This window comes from Hemiscyllium ocellatum, chromosome 25 (genome assembly GCF_020745735.1).
Source record: "Hemiscyllium ocellatum isolate sHemOce1 chromosome 25, sHemOce1.pat.X.cur, whole genome shotgun sequence".
Classification (NCBI taxonomy): domain Eukaryota; kingdom Metazoa; phylum Chordata; class Chondrichthyes; order Orectolobiformes; family Hemiscylliidae; genus Hemiscyllium; species Hemiscyllium ocellatum.
In genome coordinates, this window is record NC_083425.1 from 11,350,989 (window position 1) to 11,368,219 (window position 17,231).

A 17,231-nucleotide genomic window follows, 5' to 3' on the forward strand; every position below is an offset into this window, starting at 1 on the left:
ACTCTCCTCCCTCACATCCAGCTCTCACACTCCTCCCTCACTCTCCTCCCTCACACTGCAGCTCTCACTCTCCTCCCTCACTCTCCTCGCTCACACTCCAGCTCTCACACTCCTCCCTCACTCTCCTCGCTCACACTCCAGCTCTGACACTCCAACTCTCATACTCCAGCTCTCGTGATTCAGATATCATTCTTAGTTCTAGCTGTAAAATGATCAACATTAAAAAAAAGTTCAATTTTTGAGACTGAAATTTCAATGTAGCTCTTTTGAAGCTTTCAGGGTAAATACCTGACAATAATTAATGATTGGCATGGTCTGAAAGTCGTAGTTCTGTTTTAACAGCTGGATCACAATGATCTCCAATAACCAACACTACATTTGAACCTAACTCACTGGAGGTTTCTTTTAAAAAAAAATCACTCACTCACAGGAAAACTCTCTTTTCAAATCAGCACATTTGCCTTGGTTCATATCTGCAGAACATTCTAAAGTGCTTCCCTTTTTGAAATGCAATCACCGTATTTATGCAGGTAACAACCAGTACATAGACGGCAGTGTGTAACCTTAATAAATGATCGATTTAATCTGATAATCTGACAGTGCTGCCGACTGAGCTGAGCTATTTCAAAAATGGGACAAAGAATCCCTTTAGAAATGATGGAAGTATGAGAGATCCCAAACACACTTTCATATCATTAAGTTGGAAACAAAATGACAAATCTGAAAGAGCAGCAAGGTTTATAGTAAAAGACAATATTGACATTGCAAATGGTATCTGCAGAATTTAGAAAATCCAGAAAGCCCTGGTTACATGCCACACCAAGTTTGCAAATTGCAGGAAAAAGACTTGGCTGAAGGAATGGATCTGGGAGGAAGGGCATTTTGATAGTTACAAACAATATTAGAAGGGAGGCCACATGAAAGGTGAAGGAATGGAAGGTAGTGCATGCGGACAGGCTGAGATTGCATTGATTTGGTAGGACCCCCAAGTGGAACGTAAATACCAACAATGACCAGTTCTGCCAAAAGTTCTACTCACTGTAATAATCCCACCTCCAAGTGTGATTGCACACAGTGAGGAAGATAATATATTTATTCCTGTAAAGAGAATAAGAGTGGGCTGTTCAGCTTTGATAAATACTAATGTAATGAAAAGGTGAACATAATGGTATCGTTTGGAGATGCTGATGGGAATTGTATTCCCAATACTTCCTTTAATCCATCACTGGCTGGACCAGCATTTATTGCCCAGAGGCCATATTGCTGTGGGCCTGGAGTCACATGTAGTCCAGACCAAGTAAAGATGGCAGTTTCTTTCCCTAAAGGACATTAGTGAGCCAGGTAGGTTTACCCCTTCTATTGACAATGGTTTCATGGTCATCATTAGACTCTAAATTCCAGTCTTTTTATTGAATTCAAATTTGCTATGACAGGATTTGAATCTGGGTCCCCAGAATCGTGGGCCTCTAAGTTAACAGTCTAATGATAACACAACTCAGTCATTGCCTCCTCGAGTGTGGCAGTTACTTTTTACATTTCGCTTCCAGTTACTGGTTGAATCTCCAAGTGAAAGGGATCTCTTTACCACGAGCACTGCACTGTTGGGATCGCAGCCTCCAAGATGGTAACAGAAATGGCAAGAATTCAATGAAGGGCTGCCCCATCCATCTGACTGATGGCTGCCACTGGCCTCACTGTAACCCTACCTGCCCCACCATCAGAGACCAGTACACAGGGCAGGAGATGACTGTTATACAATTCCTAATGCACATGGGTTTTGATATACAGAAGATGGCCCAGCAGCAAGGAATAGAGGTTAGCAAACTACTCGGGATGCTGAGCAGCGGGAGCTAAAATACCTGCTCGTTGGGACTGATGAGACGTTGAATGCGTTTTTACAAAAGACAAACTGTCCACATGCAGCGGAGGAGCAGGCAGGCCTTTCTTACCGGACCTCAACAATCTCTCAAATCAAAACCTGCAAGGACACAGATAAAATACAAAGTGGTGGGAAGCACTGGATTGATCAATGAAACATAAAAGGAGGAAGGACCCTAGGTCTTTCTATGCAACTGACAGTCTTCACAGATTGGATCACAGAACAAGACAAAACACGGTGAAATGGATTCTCTTCCCTTTCAGTTAACAGTGTAACACCGGACAGTGGGATTCATGCAGGATATGCTGCAGTCAAAACTGATGCAAACTATAATGCTGTGTATTTTTTAACAAACTAAAACCTGTGCTAATTTGGTAATTTTACATATTTATTTTTATTATGTAAATCATATTTATAAGTGTAATGCAGGCAGAGAGCTAAATATGTTTCTTTATAAATTGTAAATACTGTCTCCTAGTCGCATGTTTTTGTAATGGAATTAAAACGATCTCATGACAATCACTTTGGTGTGTTCTGCGTTAGTCTGTGAACACTGGAAGATTCAAGATTTATTGCATTTTCATGTCTATATTTTGCCTTACACAGAGTAAACACTGTTTACTACAGGTTCGGGCCATTCAGCTCATCTGATCTGTACTGATGTTGACCCTCCCCTCTTCAGCCAACCCATTCAGAATTACCTTCTGTTCTGACCCTCATTTGTTTGTCTTCTGACTCATCTTAAATGCATCTATGCTCTTCCCATCCATGTGATAGTGAGTTTTGTCTTCAAACTACTCTCTGGATAAAGATGTGAATTTCTAGTTGGAGTTAAGAGTGGCTATTTTACATCTATCACCTGCTTTTGGATGATTTCTAATGGATGGTTTGTAACAAGCAAATCTTCTCACTGGGCTTATCTAACTGTGACAATTCCTGCTATCACCATGATAAATATGGAATCATACAGCACAGAAACAGGCCCCTGGGCCCATCATGTCTGTGCTGACCGACAAACACCCAAACTGACTAATCCAATTGATCTGCAGTTGGTCCGTAGCCTACTATACCCCAGCATTTTTAAGTGCTCACCCAGTTGCCTCTTAAATGTTGCGAGAGCACCTGCCTCCACCACCCTCTCAGGCAGCATCTTCCATACAATATACCATAAAAATATTTTATCAGACACTCAGCATTTCACATTAGACAACACCACATCAAAGGATCCAAAAATTGCTATCATGGTTAAAATATATAAAACAGTAGTGACACACAGAGCTCCAATAATCCCTGCAGAAGGAAGGAACAGCCTGGTTAAGAATGGGATGTCTTGTACTGCTGTTTGTCCCTGAGCTGCTCATAAAACAATTCGTCCTCCTCGTGCAGCTGGTGAAGGAGATATGCCTCACTGAATGCAAAATACAGACCATCGTAATTCAGTGCTGGAATTTCACCCACACAATAAAGATTCATTCTTTTGCTGGTCGGGGGTAATAGGTCCAGTGATAAATTTGCTACTGTGTGTGCTGGGCCAGTCTGAAGAACATGACATGGTCCGGTGACGAACATGATTAACTCTTCACAAACAGCAATCAACTCATTGTAGCCAAATACATAGCCAGTTGGACAGTGAATGCTGTGTTATCCTTTCCACTAAGCAGATAGGAGCATCAGTGTGGCCTTCATCTGTCCGTGAATGTAAAGGATTGTTGGTAGGAATTGAAGAAGTGTCAGGGAGTTTTCACCATGTCCTGGCTAACATTAATCTTTCAAATGCACTGTTAAATAAATAAACTGGTGATTCATCTTAGTTACTGTCTCAGTATAACAGTTAATCCACAATTAATGCCATCAGCAAACTGTCAGGCACTGTCTCTCCTATCTCTCAGGTACTGACATTGTGCTTGTATTGTACACAGGAATTTAAGCAAAATTCACTATCTCTTCATATCAAGGTTACTGGGTAATTATTTAAGACCATAAGATACAGGAGCAGAAATTAGACCATTCGGTCCATTGGGTCTGCTCTACCATTCAATCATGGCTGATAAATTTCTCAACCCCATTCTCCTGCTTCCTCCCTGTAACCCTTGATCCCCTTGACAATCAAGAACCTACCTATCTCTATTTGCTAGTAAAGTTGTGAATTACTTATTTGTTCATCAGATAAATTATCCCAGTGTCATTCTAGCCTAGAAATCACAAAGGGCGACTTTCTTGAAGTATCTGCACTTGTACAGTCAGCTATGTGCTGGATCTCTCTGTTGATCAGCCCCTGGACAGCTTGGAGATGCATGTGTGCTCCAACAGTCCCGTGAGTAATGCCAAAGGAGGCATCTGGCATGGCAGCAAGGCTAGAGAGAGTTGTTAGGCAATGTGTGGGCTAAGTAGTTCTCAACAGCAGAACAGGTAAAGGATGTCTGTGTGTCTCACCTGATGCACAGATAGAAGGTACAATGGTAAGACAGCTCTGATCAATACGATGTTATTCTTTGCACTAAGCAGATAGGAACATCTATGGGGTGAGATGTTGAATGAAATGTCCACCATCAAAATCATGAGGACAATGATGTCTACCCAAGCTCCCCACAAAAATCAAAACTCACAAGCAGGTCTATTCCAGCGTCTATTGGCTAAGCTGTGCAGTGATGTATGGAGATGTGAATCTGGGAATCCCCAGTCAAGAATGCACAGACAGGTGACAAATGCATGAAGGCTTATTGACCATGTGTGTTGGGTCAGAGGTGTCTTCGGGGAGCAGTATCTGTGACTGAGCAGTCCCCTTCACAATACCCTCTGCCCTTTACATCTGAAAAGGTGCTAGAAGAAGTGGTCTGAGAATAGACCATCCCACCTTCTGTGTGAATTCTACAGACCCAAGACTAAATGTTTATTGGACTGACTGGCTTGAGCTCAATAGATAAACATTGTCAGAAAATGTTCCTGATCTAAATTAGCTCTAAACAAAACTTAAAATCTACAAATCACTTAATTCCAACATTAATTAAGCTTAGCGAGTTTTGAGAAGATTTGTAGCTCAGGTTGAGGTTTTGGATGTAAGTTTGCTCACTGAGCTGGAAGGTTCATTTCCAGACATTTCGTCACCATACTAGGTAACACCTTCAGTGGGCCTCAGGCGAAACACTGCTGAAAATTCCTGCTTTCTATTTCTATGTTTGGGTTTCTTTGGGTTGGTGATGTCATGTCCTGTGGTGATGTTATTTCTTGTGGTGAAGTCACTTCCTGCTCCTTTTCTCACAGATTAGGCTTACAGATACTCCAAGGATGATATTAGTTATAGTTGAAAATAATTCCTTGACATTTTGTGACAGTATACAAGAACCCTCATTGTCACTCACCTTGCACACTCTCTAAAGCTGCCTGCTCCTAAAGTACATAAAAAGGTCTACGACAAGGCTGATTAGAAAATATTAAATGTCCAGGTTCAAGTCTCACCTGCTCCTGAGGTATGTCATATCATCCCTGAACAGGTTGATTAAAATATATATATAACTGGCTATCCAGAGAGTGACATAGTCATACAGTCATACAGCATGGAAACAGATCCTTCTGTCCAACCAGTCCATACATAATCTCAAACTAAGCTTGTCCCACTGACCTGCTCCTGACCCCAATTTCTCCTAACCTTTCCTATTCTTCTACTCACGCAAATGTATCTGGAATATTGTAATTATACCGACACCCACCACTTCCTTGGGAAGTTCATTCCACACATGAATCATCCCAAGTATAAAAACTTTGCCCCTTATGTCTTTTTTAAATCTCTCCCCTTCATCTTGAAAATGTGCCCCCACCCCCCCACCCCACTCTTGAAATTCCCCCATCCTTGGGAAAAGACAACTTAACATGTGGAAAAATGAAATCTTTCATTTCTGATGCTGACCATTTGCCAAGGCAGCCTCAAAGTCCTGATGAAGGGTTCCATCCTGAAATGTCGACTCTCCTGCTCCTCTGATGCTGCTTGACCTGCTGTGCTTTTCCTAGCTCCATGCTTTATTGACTCTCAAACACAAAACCAGTTTCAGAATGGGCTCTCAGTGAAGGGGGGGTGTGGTGGCTCAGTTGTTAGCACTGCTGCCTCATAGCGCCAGGGACCCAGGTTCAATTCCACCCTCAGGTGACTGTGGTGTTTACACATTCTCCCCAAGTCTGCATGGGTTTCCTCCCACAATCCAAAGATGTGCAGGTTAGGCTGACTGGCTGTGAATTGGCCATGCTAAATTGCCCATAGTGTTCAGGGATGTATAGGTAAGGTGCATTGGTCAGGGGCAAATATAGGGTCAGTGTGAACTTGTTGGGCTGAAGGGCCTGTTTCCACATGGTAGGAATTCTGTAAGTCCATTCAGGATATCTGCAGCTGTTTTTTTTCATCCATCAGCCCTTGTGTGAACTTGTCAAATGTCCAGAAAAATCCTTAAATTGTCCAGTTCTTGTTAGATAACCAAAGGATGTAGCTGCAAAACAATACAACTCAGTAAATATTTCAACCAGGCCAGTTGGAATGTTGATTAATGATTTGTACACTTTATGTCAGCTTATGTCAGTGCCACTGTCATTGAATCTCAAGTGCCTGTCCACTGTGCAGAGATAGTTTGGGACAGCACGGTGGTTCAGTGGTTAGCACTGCTGCCTCACAGCTCCAGGGACCTAGCTTCAATTCCATCCTCAGGCGACTGTCTGTGTGGAGTTTGCACATTCTCCCTGTGTCTGCGTGGGTTTACACCGGGTGCTCCGGTTTCCTCCCACAGTCCAAAGCTATGCAAGTTAAGCAGATTGGCCATGCTAAATTCTATGCCCTCATTCCTGAAGAAGGGCTCTTGCTCGAAATGCAACTCTCCTGCTCCTTGGATGCTGCCTGACCTGCTGCACTTTCCCAGCAACACATTTTCAGCTCATGCTAAATTAATCATTGTGTTCAGGGATATGTAGGTTAGATGCATTAGCTATGGGAATGGATAGCTTGGGGGATGGATCTGGGTGGCATGCTGTTTGAGAGTAGACTGTGTTGGGCTGAATGGCTTGTTTCCTATTTTTCCTGGGATTCTATCCTATCATTATACTGATGTCTGCCTGTAGTCAGTTTGAGTGAGTCCACATGATACTTTGCTGAAATTGACTCTGACCTGTGTCCTACAGGAAAATGTTTTAAAGTGCTTGATTTGAGTAAGGCTGACTGAGAAGTCAAACCCCTTTGAATAAATATAGTGGGAGATGACAAGTCCTTGAATGTAATCAGAGAGACAAGCTGCCAGGAACTCTACTCCACAAAACTACCATTTTGGTTTATACGAATGTGTACACGACCGTACAAATCAGAAGCAGGGGTAGACCATTTAACCACCGCAGCCTGCTCTAGCATTTGACATGGTCATAGAGTCATAGAACTGTACAGCCCCGAAACAGACCCATTGGTCCAACTCTTCCATGCCAGCACTTCGCCCATATCCCTCCAAACCCTTCCTATTCATACACCCATCTAGATGCCTTTTAAATATTGTAACTGTACCAGCCTCCACCACTTCCTCTGGCAGCTCATTCCATACACACGTCACCCTCTGCGTGAAAAAGTTGCCCCTTAGATCCTTTTTAAATTTTTTCCCTCTCACCCTAAATCTATGCCCTCTAGTTTTGGGCTCCCCTATTCTGGGGAAAAGACCTTGTCTAGTTACCCTATCCATGCCCCTCATCATTTTACAAACTTCTATAAGGTCACCCCTCAGCCTCCGACGCTCCAGGGAAAGTAGCCCCAGCCTATTCAGCCTCTCCCAATAGTTCAAACCCTTCAACCCTGGCATCATCCTTGTAAATCTTGTATGAACCTTTTTAAGTTTTACAACATCTTTCCTGTAGCTGGGAGACCACAACTGAACACATTATTCTAAAAGTGGTCTAACCAATCTCCTATACAGTGGCAATATGACCTCCTAACCCCTCTACTCAATGCTCTGACCAATTAAGGCAAGCAAACCAAATAACTTCTTCACTACCCTGACTACCCGAAACTCCACTTTGAAGCAACTATGAACCTACACTCCAAGGTCTCTTTCTTCGGCAACTCTTCCCAGGACTTTACCATTAAGTGTATAAGCCCTGCCCTGACTTGCCTTTCAAAAATGGAGCACCTCACGTTTATCTAAATTAAACTCCATCTGCCACACCTCGACCATAGGCCCATCTGATCAAGATCTCATTGTAGTCTGAGATAACCTCCTTCATTGTCCATTACACCTCCAATGTTGGTGTCATCTGCAAGGACTCTTGGCTATCGGATTGTGTATCTTAACTCCCTCTGGCTGTCTGGCTACTTCCAATAACCATTGACTCCCTTAGTAGCCAAGAATCTAATTAACTCTACTTTATAAATATTGAATGAACTGGAACGTAGAAGCAGAAAACATTGTAAACATTCAGCAGGTCAGGTAGCCCTCTCTTCATAGATATTGCCTGACCTGCCCAGTATTTCCAACTCCTCTTCATCAGTTTCAATTTCGAATTTCCTGTGTCTGCAATATTTTAACTTCTGTCACTTTTGAATCATCCAATCCAAAAGTGGAAGGGTAAAGGTGAAAGGCCAAATAAAGAGACACATTGGGGTGAACAGAAAGCCTGCAGGACGATGATTTGAGGATGGGAGTTTTCCATATTTTTCTTTTACTTCAGCATAGTTCATGGCATGTGGGTGCCACTGGCTGGGTAAGCATTTATTGCCTATTCCTAGTCTCCCTGGAGAAAAAGGTGATGCAGTCCTTGGGGGTAGATCCTGCTGCAGGGAATGTTAGGAAGGGTGTTCCAGGATTGTGATCTTGTGACACTGAAGGAACCACGTTATACTTCCAAGTCAGGATGGGGATGAGAGTCAAGGAGGAGGATTGCAAGTGCTGGTTGGTGCATACACTTGTCCCTCTCAATGATAGAGGTTAGGGGTTGGGATGGTTCTGATGAAGGAACCTCAGTGAGTTGCTGCACTGAATGCCTCTGAATGCATTAGGTATTGAAGGTGGTTAATGAAATGAACTGGTTTGTTCCTTGGGTGGTGTTGAGTTACTTGGGTGTTGAGTGTTAGAATAACATCCATCCAGGCAATTACAATGTGCTCTATCACTCTCCTGGCTAGGGCCTGAAGATGTTGGGCAGGTTTTGTGTTGAAACTTCCTTTGTTGACCACAAAGCATTTTGGAGTATCCTGAGGAACTGAAAGGTGCTATAAGAACTTGGGGCAAATGTTGGGGTGGGACTGGTGGGGGGGTGGGCGGGGTTACAGCTGTTCAATATGGAAGCCTGCAGAGGATAAGAACAATCAAGCAGCTCAATGGGAATTTTTGGTCTGGAGATACAGTCTGAGGTGTCTGTTGAACCTCTGCTGGAAGCTATGAAGCAGATTAGATAAAAGATCTGCATCAAGCTACGATCACAGAATAGCACAGCACAGAAGGAAGCCATTCAGCCTACTGGCTCTGTGTCTCGGAGAACGAAATGTGAAAGAACCATGAAAGTTCACATCAGACCGACTTTGGGATTTTGTCTCACCTCCTTGTGGTTCTGTTCCACCTCTCCCTCTGCTCCTCCCTCAAACCATGGAAGACATTCCCGCAGTAATACAACTATGAACAAGAAGCTGCAGATGCAGGTTTGTAATGTGGGAAGGCTGTTGTGCAGCAGATACCACCCAGTTCTTGAGCAGACTAGGAAACTCTCCTGCTTACAATAGCTACAATGGAAGCCTATGCAAGTTGATAATCAACCTGTTTAACCACATTATGAATGCACCTTCAGACTCAGAGTTGGACTTGAATGCAGAGCCTCTGGGTCAGAGATAGGGACAGTACGACTGCACAGTGAGAGCTTTAAGGTTCTACAACGTAACTATCTGCTGACACACAGACTAAATCAACAAAAGAAGATGTAGCTCTTGCATTAGGACTGGAGCTTAAGTTATGAGACAGCCAGTTATCTGACCACAACATCATCTAGAAATACATCTGTGCTGCTGGCAAATGTTGACACTTTTATACCACAGTTTCGCATTAATAGATTCTGAATGAAAACTTTTCAAATCCTTTTGAGTTGGATTATTGAGATACCCTCAATGCTGTGGTTATCTGATAGAAATGCAACCTCAGGATTTGTGGCTGAGAGGTCCCCAATCCCATTGGTAAGGTTTCGTCCCATTTTCAAGCATGCCTTGGACTGCACAAAACAACATGTGGAAAATGGCAGCTTAGCACTTGTAGTCAGACTGGCTCCCCGGTTCATAGTTTAATTAGTATTTAGTCATTGCACACTGAACTCATTATGTTTGGACTTAATGCAATGTGGGAAATGCAGACTGAATGTGATAAAAGTCTGACTCTGGCCGAAATAACTAACATTCACCACAGACAACTAGTCTAGCCATAATTACTCAGTGTCGCTCATATGGTACAATAACTGAGACATTTGGGTCATATGCTTTATTATCAGATGCTTATAGATCACGTGGTTGAGCAGGGAACAAGGAATCATCTCCTTTCAACTTGAATGTTTTCATCTAATTGCGAGAAAAGTGGAAATTATTTGACAAAAATGCTGGAAATACTCAGCAGTATCTGTGGACAGCAAGTGAGAGTTGGGCCTGATTAGAACTCCAAATGAACATGCTTTGAGTGAGCCCTTCCTGATGAAGGGCTCTGGCCCGAAACGTCGAATTTCCTGTTCCTTGGATGCTGCCTGACCTGCTGTGCTTGAACGAGCAACACATTTTCAGCTCTGATCTCCAGCATCTGCAGACCTCACGTTTTACTTGAGTGAGTTTAAAAATGTTTCAGCTCAATGACATTTCATCAGAACTGATGGGTCATTGACCTTAGATGTGGCTTCTCCGTTCATCCTTAAGCTGATTTGCTACTTTCCATGTGCAGCCAATGTTCATTTTGCTGTTAAGTCATTAAATATTGGACAGTTCGTTCTTTTGATTAAGGTGTGACTTTTGAACGTACGGAATGGGAGTCTCTGATATTACAGCACTTACTGTCCTGCACAAACGTCAGCCTAGACGATGTCCCAAATGCCTGGAGTGGGACTTGTTGTACTGTAACTTGAGAGGAGAAAGTGAGGATTGCAGATGCTGGAGATCAGAGCTGAAAATGTGCTGCTGGAAAAGCACAGCAGGTCAGGCAGCATCCAAGGAGCAGGAGAGTCGACGTTTAAGGCATGAGCCCTTCTTCAGGAATGTGACTTGAGAGACAAGGGTGATATCACTGAGCCCAGAGACAAAAAGCTGCAGATGCTGGAATCCGAAGTCGTCAGGCAGGAGGCTGCAAGAACACAGCAAGCCAGGCAGCATCAGGAGGTGGAGAAGTCGATGTTTCGGGTGCAATCCTTCTTCAGGACTGGGGGTGGGTGTGGGGTGAGCTGCAGATAAAGGGAGTGGTGGGGGATGGGTGCTGAAGTGGGGGGAGGTGAAGACAGGCAGAGGGTACGACCTGGCCCAGTCACCGCCCATTTTAATTCCCCTTCTCATTCCCTTTCCGACATGACCATCCTTGATCTCCACCGTTGCCACAACGAACCAGACTGCAAATTGGAGGAACAACAACTCATCTTCCACCTGGGCAGCCTACAGCCCGGAGGACTCAACATAGAGTTCTCCAGTTTGAAATAATCTTCCTTGCCTGACCCCGACTCCTTTCCCAGCCCCTCCTCCTCCCTTCCACTCCTCCCTGCCACCAACCGGATTTATTCCTCCCATTGACCAACCAGGTTGTACATCTACCTGTCTTCACCTACCCCCATCTCAACCACCCGTCCCCCACCATCCCTTTATCTGCAGCTCCCCCCACCCCCACCCCCAGTTCTGAAGAATGGTTACACCCAAAACCTTGACTTCTGCACCTTTTGATGCTGCCTGGCTCGCTGTGTTCTTCCAACCACCTGCCTGTCTACTGAGCCAAGCAGCAACACTCACAGAATGCTCTAAAAATCAGTGAAGGGATATTTCCATTCAAATTTAATTTCAGCAAGTTACACATGCTTAATATTTCAAACTTGGGTTAAATAAGATTGTTCCTGTTCAGAAAAGATTTACAAGGATGTTGCCAGGGTTGGAGGATTTGAGACATTGGCTGGGGCAGTTTTCCCTGGAACATCGGAGGCTGAGGAGTGACCTTATAAAAGTTTATAAAATCATGAGTGGCACATATAGGGTGAATAGCCAAGGTCTTTTCCCCAGGGTAAGGGAGTCCAAAACTAGATGGCATAGGTTTAAGGTGAGGGGGGAAAGATTTAAAAGGGGCCTAAAAGATTTAAGGGGCAACTTTTTCACACAAAGGGTGGTGCGTGTATGGAATGAGCTGCCAGAGGAAGTGGTGGAGGTTGGTACAATTACAACATTTAAAAGGCATCTGGATGGGTATATGAATAGGAAGGGTTTAGCAGGATATGGGGCAAATGCTGGCAAATGGGACCAGATCAGTTTAGGATATCTGAGGTAAACGGCATGGGCGAGTTGGATGAAAGGGTCTGTTTCCATGCTGTATGACTCTATGACTATATATGAAGGTGTGCGTGTGGTTGAATATTCTGATCAGGATTATACTGCCTGAAACAGTAGGAACAGATTTAACTGTCTAAAGGGAATTGGATAGATGCTTGGAATCATTCACAAGGTAATGTAGCAAGAACAGACAGGTGCTATTATTTGGCTTGCATTTTCAGACAGCCAGTACAGGCAATGATGGGATGAATGGCCTCCTTCCGTGATACATTTCACTATGGAAAGTGGCAAATTAATCTGGACATTCACCCACCTGTATCAGTAAATGTACAACCATAACTGACAACATTCAGCACTTCAAGAATAAAGTGCTAAAAATGTTAGCAAAATTTATTTAAGACTTTTTAAAAAAATTGTAGCACTTGCAGATGCATTTTAAATAAATGCATCTTCAGTGGATTTCTTTTTGTAGACGCTAGGCACAGTTAAGTTCAATTGGGACTGTGGTAAAAGCACGAGAAACAGGAACAGTCTGATTGGTTCTTGGAGTATGTTCCATCATTCAGTAAAATTGAGGCTGATCTTCAGTTTAAATTTCAATATTCTGTTCACTCCCCACTTCCTTCTATTCCTTTAGAGTTCAAACATCGCTTCATAAACACATCCAGAGCATCCACAAGCTCTCTCAGTCAGACAATTTCAAAGGTTCACAACCCACTGAGAGAGAGAGAGGTTCCCATTAGCCTAAGCCCATAAAAAATAGGCCTCTCAAGCCTGCTCTGCCATCCAATAGGATCACGGGTGATCCAACATTCCTCATGTCCACTTTCTTGCCCTTTTCCTGTAACCTTTGATTCCCCTTCCAATCAAGAATCTATTTCCTCTTCCGATCAAGAATCTCTGCCTTAAATATACTCAAGGCCTCCGTCCACACAGCTGTCTGTGGTAAGGAATTCCAAAGACTCACAACCCTCAGAGAGAAGAAATTCTTCCTCATCTTAGCCTTCAATTGGAGTCTCTTTAACCTCAGACTGTGCCCTCTGGTCCTAGACTCTCCCATGAGGTGATGCCACCTCTCAGTATTTACCCTGTCAAGCCCCTGAAGAATCCCATATGTTTCAATGAGATCGCCTCTCATCCTCCTAAACTCCAGTCCCAACCTATTTAGCCTTTGCTCAGAAAGCAGTCCTGCCAAATCAGGATCATTCAAGTACACCTTCTTTAAACTGTCTCCAATGAAATAATATCTTTCCTTAAATGAGGGAAGCCAGAGTTGCTCACACGATCCCAGATGTGATCTCGCCAGCACCTTGTACACTTGCAGTAAGACTTCCCTACTCTTATAGTCGAGAGAGTGGTGCTGGAAAAGTACAGCAGATCAGGCAGCATCTGAGGCCTCATTTCTGACAAAGGGATTTTGCCCAAAACAGCAATTCTCCACCTCCTTGGATGCTGCCTGACCTGCTGTGCAATTAGATTCCCTACAGTATGGAAACAGGCCCTTCGGCCCAACAAATCCACACCAATTCTCCAAAGAGTAACCCACTCCCCTACCTTACATTTACTAAAGCATCTAACAGCATGGCCAATTCACCTAACCTGCACACCTTTGGATTGTGGGAGGAAACTGGAGCACACAGACAGTCACCTGAGGTGGGAATTGAACCTAGGTCTCTAGTATTGTGAGGCTGCAGTGATAATCACTGAGCCACCGTGCCACCCCAACCCAGCACTTTCCAGTCTGAAATCTCCAGCATCTGCAGTCCTCACATTTTCCCTACTCTTATCCTCCAATCCCCCTTGAAAAATGTAGCAGCTTATTGAAGTCCAATGCACAACGCTGAACTCACATGCAGCTCAGTGTATAAACTCCCAATTTGATAGATCAAGCCCGTTTTGACGATGATTGGCAGGCTTGTTTAGTTTATTAACCTTAAAAATTGTGCAAACATATCACTCAGTTAAAACAAGTGTATGTCTGTTCTGTTTGTCATTATTCCTAGCATTTGAATCTGTGCTGTAAAATTCTATGACTCACATCATTGAGGTTCTTAAGATATTAAGATTAGATTAGATTACTTACAGTGTGGAAACAGGCCCTTCGGCCCAACAAGTCCACACCGACCCACCGAAGCGCAACCCACCCATACCCCTACATTTACCCCTTACTTAACACTACGGGCAATTTAGCATGGCCAATTCACCCTGACCCGCACATCTTTGGACTGTGGGAGGAAACCGGAGCACGCGGAGGAAACCCACGCAGACACGGGGAGAACGTGCAAACTCCACACAGTCAGTCGCCTGAGTCGGGAATTGAACCCGGGTCTCTGGCGCTGTGAGGCAGCAGTGCCACCGTGCCGCCCACAAGTTTGTCATTAAATTTTAAAACCCATCCCTTTATGACATCAAGATTGTGGAAACTTTTGTTCTTGACTCTCCAGTCAGGGGAAGTATTTTCTCAGCACCTATCCTGCAGACCTAACATCGATCTTCTGCCAAACTAAAAAGCAAAATTCTCTGGAAACTGGAATAAACACAGACAGTACAGGAGAAACTCAGCAGGTCTGGCAATATCTGTGGCGAGTGAAACAAATTCAACATTTCACATCTGAAAGGACTCTTCCTTTGTATTTCTCCAACATTTTCATAGAATCCCTACCGTGTGGAAACAGGCCATTAGGCCCAACAAGTCCACAACACCCTCCAAAGAGTAACCCACCCAGACCCATCCCCTTAATGTTTGCATCTAACCTAAACAGCCCTGAACACTATGGGCAATTTAACACAGCCAATTTACCAAACCTGCACATCTTTGGACTGTGAGAGGAAACTGAAACATCCATGCAGACACAGGGAGAATGCACAAACTCCACACAGACAGTTGTCCAAGGCTGGAATCAAACCCAGGTCCCCAGTGCTGTGAGGCAGCAGTGCTAACTACTGGGCCACCAACTCACTTTATTTTCTATTGTCTGTTGATCTCACCTGCCTAATGTCTGGGATAAAATTGTGATGCAAGTCTCTTGTTTTATGAATGGCATTCCCTTGACCAACTTAACCCCACTGTTTTGTTGGAACAGCTGGCTACTGTGGGATGAAGGGTTATCTACCACTGCCCTCTTGTGGCAACAGAGAGTATCACACTGGTACAGCAAATGGTGTTTTAGATATTTCCCACTTGTTCAGAGATATTGTTAAAGATCTTTGTAGGAAGTGGGATTGAAAAGTGGATTTTGTGATTCGGAGGTAGGGACATTACCACTGTGCCACAAGAGCCCCACAAATAGTGATTCATACTGACAGCAAGGGCCACCAGTGCAGAATTAATAAAGTATATTGCTCACGTTAAAAATCCTGTGTCAATATAGCACTGAAATTGTGATATTGTCAAATTCAGTTTCGGATCACCAGTTGTTTGTTGGAATTGATGACAGAGAAGTTGCAATCTATAATCAGGGCAGTTGATCAATCAGCCCATGTACACTGACTCTGACTAGGAGTTCTGGTTAGTTCAGTGGCTAGCCAGCTGGCTTGCAATACTACCAGAGTGGGTTCAATTCCTAATGTCCTTTATGAAAGGAAACAGCCAATCTTACCTGGTCTGGGATCCATGCAACACTCAGCTGCCCTCTGGGCAATTGGTTGAGATTAGTTTGAAGAACTCTCCTGCTGCTTGAAGCATGGTGAACCTCAGATAAAACCATCATTAGTCATTGATTTCTAAGTGAGAACAACCCTCTGGTCAGCTATAACAATGGTGACTTCACCTTTATAAATGAACTATCATGTTTCTATTTATCTTTGCCCTCTTTTCTTTCATATATCTGAATCATGAATACATGCGGTTTGCCCTTCAGGCAAATGCTAGGAACAAAAAATTCAGGGGACTGGAACTGACCTGAGGAGTGAAATATGAAATTTCTACCCATCTCTCACAACACATTTAATGGTTATGGAGTACTCCAAGAAGATACACTCCTGGAAATGAGCTGTTGTTAGTTGTGGGTAAGTGTAGTAGACTATTTGCTCAAGGCAGGGTGTGCCCCTGGGGGCCACAAATGAGTTCATCTGTTTAATGGGACTGGGGAAGAATATTGACCAAGACAATGGGAGCACTCCCCAGGGATTAGCCAGTGGATGATTTGTACCTGAACAGGCAGACACTGTTTGGTTTGACATCTAAGTCAAAACATACATTCCTTCTCAACCACACAGTCAAGAGTTTGATATAGTCCATAAAAATAATTATATTTTGGTGCTGTTAATTTGTACCAGTTTTACAAGTTGCCTTAGGGCACCTCTCTTACAATATTTTTGTGTACATGGAGTGCAGAAATCGCGGGAATCCACATAATTAATTCCTTGCTATCATTAGGCACCCACGCATTAACTTGTTCTTATGATGCACACCCAGCATCAGGAACATGTAATAATACACCCTCTTCTCAATGGGTAATTGCTGAAAACTTAAAGTATGATTCATGTTGTAAGTAAGAAAACAATGATCTAGCATTTATGAAGTACCTTTCATGTTTCTGTGATGTCTCCACATACTTTAGAGCCAATAAATGACTATTTCCAAAGTTGTTATGAGCAAAGTTCCACAGCAAATTTGTTTACAGCAAACACGTTCTGACCCATAATGGGACAAATGACCAGTTATTCTGATTTCAGTCGTGTAGGTTATGGGGCAATTTAACCCAGGACATCAGCTTATCCAGGGCCTAGTGGTATTATTGTTAGACTATTAGTCCAGAGACCCAGGTCATGTTCTCGGGTCCTGAGCTCAAATCCTACCATAGCGGATAGTGCAATTTGAGTTCAATAAATATTAGGAATTAGGAGTCTAATGATGAC

The 17,231-nt window shown here is 43.4% G+C and overlaps 1 protein-coding gene across 1 annotated transcript in view; it reads left to right on the plus strand.

Annotated features, from left to right (window-relative positions):
- notum1a (notum, palmitoleoyl-protein carboxylesterase a) overlaps positions 1-2,371 on the plus strand; it is a 70,649-nt gene extending 68,278 nt beyond the window's left edge. The window contains exon 11 of the mRNA XM_060844464.1: positions 1,548-2,371. Coding sequence (XP_060700447.1) covers positions 1,548-1,854 — 307 coding nt within the window. The 3' untranslated portion in view covers positions 1,855-2,371. The remainder of the gene's footprint in view (positions 1-1,547) is intronic.
- The last annotated feature ends 14,860 nt before the right edge of the window (positions 2,372-17,231 follow it).